At 39.3% G+C, this 6,516-nt stretch overlaps 1 protein-coding gene across 2 annotated transcripts in view; it reads right to left on the bottom strand.

Annotated features, from left to right (window-relative positions):
- The window catches only part of LOC129670597 (ubiquitin-conjugating enzyme E2 E2), a 285,386-nt gene extending 279,183 nt beyond the window's left edge, over positions 1 to 6,203 (bottom strand). For both annotated transcript variants that reach the window (XM_055599169.1, XM_055599168.1), the window contains exon 1: positions 6,008 to 6,203. In XM_055599169.1, the coding sequence (XP_055455144.1) occupies positions 6,008 to 6,183 (176 nt within the window). In that variant the 5' untranslated portion in view covers positions 6,184 to 6,203. The remainder of the gene's footprint in view (positions 1 to 6,007) is intronic.
- Positions 6,204 to 6,516: the final 313 nt, after the last annotated feature.

The following is a 6,516-nucleotide window of genomic DNA, read 5'->3' on the forward strand; positions in this document are numbered from 1 at the left end:
TAATAATAATAATAATAATAATAATAATAATAATAATAATAATAATATAAAGAAGGGAATAAAGACTAGATAAATTAATTAAATCCTAATCTTTCAGAGCAAGGTGTCAGAAGATATTATTTGCTAATTTAACAAATAAAAATAAGCATGTTTAGAGTTACATAAAACACAAAATAAAACAAACAACAACAACAAAAAAGACATTAGAAGAGTTAAAACCAAAGAGAGACATCTACAAGTTTTCTTCAAAACCTGTCAGGACTAAGACTAGAGAGACAGCTCAGAGGTTAAGAGCACTAGCTGGTGTTCCAGAGGACCCCAGGATCAGCAACCACATGATAGCTCACATGTCTGTAACTACAGTCCAGGGGATCTAATGGCCTCTTTGAGCCCCTCTAGCACTAGGCAAGCATGTGGTGTACTGACAAACATGCAGGGAAATTGCCCATACACATAAAATACAAATAAATCTAGCCAGGGGGTGTGGCACACAATTTTAATCCCAGTGCTCCAGAGAACAGGTAGATCTCTGAGTTCAAGGACAGCCTGGTTTACAGAGAGTTCCAGGATAGCCAGAGCTGCATAGAGAAACCTTGTCTAGAAAAACAAACAAACAAATAAATCTAAAAACAAAACAAAAACTATCTAAAAACAAAACAAAAACTGTTGGCACTATCTGGGAAAGAGGGATAGCCAAAAAAATTATTGTTCCCCCAAACAAACAAACAAACAAACAAACAGTGTTTTGAGAGATGACTGCCTTTTACTATAATATTTATTTTGTTTTTAATTATGTATATTTGTGTAAGTCCATGCACATGTGTGCAGGCATCTACAGAAATGGTGGCATCTGATCCCTTGCAGCTGGAGTTACAGTTGTAAGCTGTTTCATGTAGGTAATGAGAACTGAACTCAGATTCTCTTCATGCTCTTCAGCTCTGAGCCATCTCTCCAGCCCACAAGTGACTTTTATATACTGTTTTTAAAATTAGAAAATGGATACAAGGACCATCCAAAGAACATCCTTTGAACAAATTTGAACACAAACAAAAAACAAAAAAACAACAACAAACTTGTTTCTGAGAAAGAGAGTGTAGCTATGCAGCCCAGCTGACCTTGAACTCACACTCTAAACAGCTAAGATTGCACGCTTATACCAGCCACATTGAGCTGAAAACTATTTTTAACTGAAAAGAACTATTTTTAACTAAAAACAACTTTACTGGGGTTTTCAAATAACCAATTTAAAAATTTTTAAAAAACAGATTTTGACAAATCATAATTTCTTGTCCTTCCCCAAAAGGACCCAAACTTTTCTCCCAGCCATCATGGTTTCATATCTTATTCACTTCAAAAAGTAATTTCCTGATAAATTCAATTACTCTAAGCAATTAGCCAATACATTAGAATATAGTTTGAGCTACTGTTACCTAAGAATGGCTGTTTCTATTGACCGAAACGATACAAAGAATGACTATTTAAATGATTGTAAGGTGTCCTGCTGTATTAAATGACAGCAATCCAATTCTATCTCTAAAAACTGTAGTTGTGGTATGCATTAAATATCTCTGTCTTGAATACGGAGTAAGGAAGACAGCGAGTACTGTGCCTGAGGTGAGGAAAAATGAAAAAGTATCAATATTTCACTCCTAAAGTGTACCTTTCACATGATGATCTTAGAGTGAATTTAACATATCGCACAGAATTCTCTGTCATTGCTTCATCTTGCTCATTTACAGGATAAGGAAACGAAGGTTGGTTATTCCACACAAACAAGAAGAAAGATGGAGACAATTATCTTCTAAGGCAAATTAAAAGATGACTTTTTAACAGACAACTGTTTTACCATAAACCAACAAGACAACTGACCGTATTTACAATTCCCAACATCCAACGTGAAACAATCCAAGAATCTGTGATACACAAGTTCATAAGTGCACACACTTCCCTAGAGAGTCAGAAGCAAAGATACCTGTTTGCCTGTTTACCTGTCCTAACATGTGTTGTATTCCAGGAGTGCATCATCCCAGCACATTCTTAATCTTTGAGGCTACTGTTTGCTTAAAAAAAAAAAAAAAAATATGGGGAGGGACTGTCTCAACTGAGGAACCAAAATTAGACAGGATGAAGAGGTCTATGAACACACTTGAGCAAAACAAAGCAGCACACATGTACAACACACGCAAATCTTGGGTTAAAGAAAGTAAACTCACTCACCTAGGGCTGAGCACAGCAAGGACAGGTGGGCATGAAGTCAAGGAAGAGGAGCCTGGGCAGCTAAAACCTTTGATCATGCAAGATCTTTCTTTTCTTCCTCTTCTTCCTCCTACTTTTTTAAAAGACAGTCTCACTATGTGGCCCTAACTGCCCTTGAACTCACAGAGATCCAACCACCTCTCTCCTCATTTGCTTTTGTTTGTTTGTTGGTTGGTTGGTTTTTGAGACCAGGCTTCTCTGTGTCCTTGGCTGTCCTGGGCTTGCTCTGTAGACAAGAGATACACCTGCCTCTGCCTCCCTGGGTGCTGGGATTACAGGAATGCCACTGCACCTGGCTCTTTTTTTTTTTTTTTTTTTTTTTTTTAAATTTCTGTGTATGTCCATGTAAATTGCATGCAGACTCCCAAGGAGGCCAAATGAAGATGTCAGAACCCCTGAAGCTGGGGTTACAGGGGGTCGTGAGCAGCCTGGTATGTGTGCTGGGAATGGAGAGCAAGAGTCTCTCAGCTGAGCCATCTTCCCAGCCCTCACAACTAGACTTTCCGCATTCCCCCATTGGCTATACGCCTTAGGACACATCAGCACTCCTAACCAACTGCACATTTCCTTCCCAGACAGCTTATTCTCAAGAAAGCATCACACTAATTTTAGTCTGTATTTTAATAAGAAAACAGTCTCAAAAACTACCACATAAATCTAGAAATTGCACATAAATCTAGAAATTAATTCTGAGTGCCGATAAGTATCACCACCTGTCATTTTAAGAGACCACTGACTCTTGAGACACATCATCAGTTAAGTGTGTGCATCAACTGCAGAATGCCTGCCAAAACACAGAAAGCTTTAGAACGCACACTTCAAGAGAAAACAAAACAGTCATTAGAAGCAAACTTTGATGAGCCCATCACAGAACAAAAGATCACACTGGAACATACTGAAATTCTGCTTTCAGCCTAATAAAAACATGAAGTTGAAAAATCAAATACTCCTCATAGAATGGCACTACACTGAAAGTCCAGGAACATTACAATGTCAGCTCTGAGGAAAACTAATTTAAAATAAATATGATTTAAAATTCACATTTATCAAAATATGAATGTGAAAGAGTCAATTCAATGAGGACCTCCAAATAGATGTTTTATGGAACTGACTAGTAATTTAATCAAAATCATACATATTTGTCACTTTAGATATCATATAACTGTCCAACCACATATTTGCGAATATCACAGAGCAATATAGGCACTTCAAGAGAAGCAACTGTGATAGGAACACGCCAGGCTTTAAAATAAAACTGCTCTCAAAGGAGAATGAATCACGGATATACCTTTCCCTCTTAACTCTACAAAATAACAGAAGTTCATGCTGCTGCCTCAGTTAACTCTCTAGAGCACAGTTCTGCCATAACTCAAAAATGAGATATTTTAAGGAAACACTTCTAAAACACATTAATTCTACAATTATAGTAGATTTATTACAGTAATTATTAATCCTACAATCCTAGCATTATAATTCACTTAGTAATTGAGCCCCTCAGTGAAAAGCACTTTACCTGAGTTACTACAAAATGGACTAATTATGCATCTGAGCAGCCCTGGTGAAACAACGCTAGTCCTCGAGGTTAACAGCAGCTTCACTGTGTCAACATTCACACCAAACGAAACGGAAAAATATCCTCACAGACAGCAACTGGCATAGAGTCTAACTGACAGTACCCATTTTCTATAGCTGATTGTAAGCAAAACCCTTATGACATTCCAAACTCACAACAGCTCTCTGAGGAAGGCACCGTCAGCTGGGTATGGGCAATACCTGTAACACCAGCACTTGGGATACTGGGACAGGAGGGCCTCAGGCTCAGTGCCAGCCCACACCTTACACTAAGTTTCTAGGTAGCCTCAGCTTCAGTCTGATCCTGTGTCACACACACACCCACTCCCACCCTCAAACGAGAGGGAAGTGTGACAAGACACTCTAAGCTGTGTTCAAGTGAGAGAGCAGAGGATCTAAACTTGAACAGCCTTACCCATCCACCTACTAAATGTGGTAAATCTGCACTCCTGACCTTTCTGACCCACCCTGCCCCGGCCCAGTCAGCAGGGGCAGGTCACTGTGCATTATGCCTCAGGAGGGGAGAGATCACCATGCCAAGGCCCTCTGGATGTGGAATATAACAGTAAAAAGAAAGAAGCATTTTCCCACCCTAGCATGAGTTTAAACTAGGGAATACCTGGAGCTATCTGACTTTATAGAATATCTGGTTTGCTATCTGACTTTACAGAATTTCCTCAACAGTGGTCAGAGATCCTGGCAAGGAAAAAGTGACCTTTCAGGCAGGAGTACACAGGCTGTATGCATCTGGGACATCTATGACTGCAGCCCAAACACTTGTAGATCACAATATCACAGCACAATATTAAAAGGTTGGACACCCTGCATCTAACTGGTTTGAATGGCTTGCTGACCAGTCACCATTACTCTCACCAGAGAGCCTGCAAAGGTTCACCCCAGGCCTGTGGATAGAACTAAGTTAGAAAGACACACAGTCTTTGGTTTTTAGGAAAGGAGTTCCCCAATTCTTATCATCCAATAGCTCACAAAGCCATCATTCACCATTCAGAGTCTCCTCACCTGAAATTCCATGTGGTGAGAAGAAAGTTAAATTAACACTTATACACTTTTGCTAGTCACACTTCCTATCTGCTATTTTTATTTTTTAAAGGCATTAAAGATCATAAAACCATAGGGAAGTATGAGTCCACTGAATGTAATCTCCCTTTCAACTTATCTTCCAAGCACCAGACTATAATGTAATACTATCAAAGCAGATTCCCTCTTAGCCCACTGACATGCCAATCACCGTAAGAGGTTGAAGAAGCAATAATCATCCAAGCACCTCCTTTCCAGATCTATCTCTTCTCTAGGGAAAGAGGAAACCTGAATCAAGTGCAAACCCCACCTAATGTAACAAAATCAAGATGCATTAATACTAGCATTTCTGATTTTACCAACAGGAAGCGTTAGAGACTAAATTATCACTCAATAACTATTTCAATAGAGGTGTGTTTGTGTGTGTGGTTGTGTGTATATGTGTAAAAGAGAAAGAGATGGGAATGTGTGAGTGAGAGTGTACATATGTGTAAGCCAGATTGTAAACACAGGTAATCACTCCCTATTCATCCTGGTTTGTTTATATTGTTGTTGAGACAGGATCTCTTCAATAAACCTGCAGCTCCTTGTTTGGACAAGACTTGAGGGCCAGTGAGCTACAATGACCCACCTGTGTCCAACACACACAGACACACACAGAAACATACAGACACACACACTCACACACACCTGCTCAGAGTGCTGGGTTACGGGTATACACCACCATGCCCAGTTTTTACAGGTGGTACTAATCCAAACTTAGCCGCAAGCACGTTGCTCACTGAATGATCTCCCCACTCCCAGCCCTCAAGGTCTACTCTGTGTTACTGAACAGAAAACTGTATTTATGATCAAGTCACCATAAATCAAATTATATTTTTATAATGTCCTGGCCATGTTTTCCTAACAAGATATAAATATATCAATACACTACAAGCAGAGATTTTATAATATGGCACGATTTTAAATTGGCTTTTAAGAGTTTTTCACAATTAAAAAACACATTTAAAAGTACATCATATTAAAGAGGGAAAAATATAAACTCTATGACCTTCAGTCTAGAAAATGACTATATACAAGGGAAAATATGAGTTTAAGGTGGCACTGGATAGCAAACTCAATGCTGACAGTAGCTGGGTACCTTTTGGCACTGGTTGACAGTTTGGCAGCTGTCTTGCTGGATATCTTCCCCTCCTTTTTCTTGGGCTGAACTTGCTCTCGCTCAGGTTCTTGCTGGACACTCTCCCGTTGATCTCCATCAGAACTCCCTCCACTAGTGCTTGGACTGTCATCAACTCTTTGCGCCTCAGTGGACATCTTAGGTCCTGGATTAAAGAGTGAAACGTCATTGATGCTTCTGTGGGACAGAATACAACAAGGTACATCCAAAATGGAGGGAAAATGACCCTAAGAAACAAAAGACATATGATTAGGTGTAAAAGTGAGAACTGCCCATTTTTTGAACAAATATCTCCAGGGTTGCCAAAACTTCTACCAATTCATATAAAATTTAGACACAAATGTTGGTAGCAATATCACTCACAAGGCAAAAAGTGGGAACAATTCAAATGTTCTCTAATTGATGGGGAAAAGTGTGGTACATCCATGGCAATACACATTGGCCACAGAAAGAAATGAAGTCTGGCACCT

Source organism: Psammomys obesus, unplaced genomic scaffold (assembly GCF_907164565.1).
Source record: "Psammomys obesus unplaced genomic scaffold, mPsaObe1.curated_primary_1811, whole genome shotgun sequence".
Classification (NCBI taxonomy): domain Eukaryota; kingdom Metazoa; phylum Chordata; class Mammalia; order Rodentia; family Muridae; genus Psammomys; species Psammomys obesus.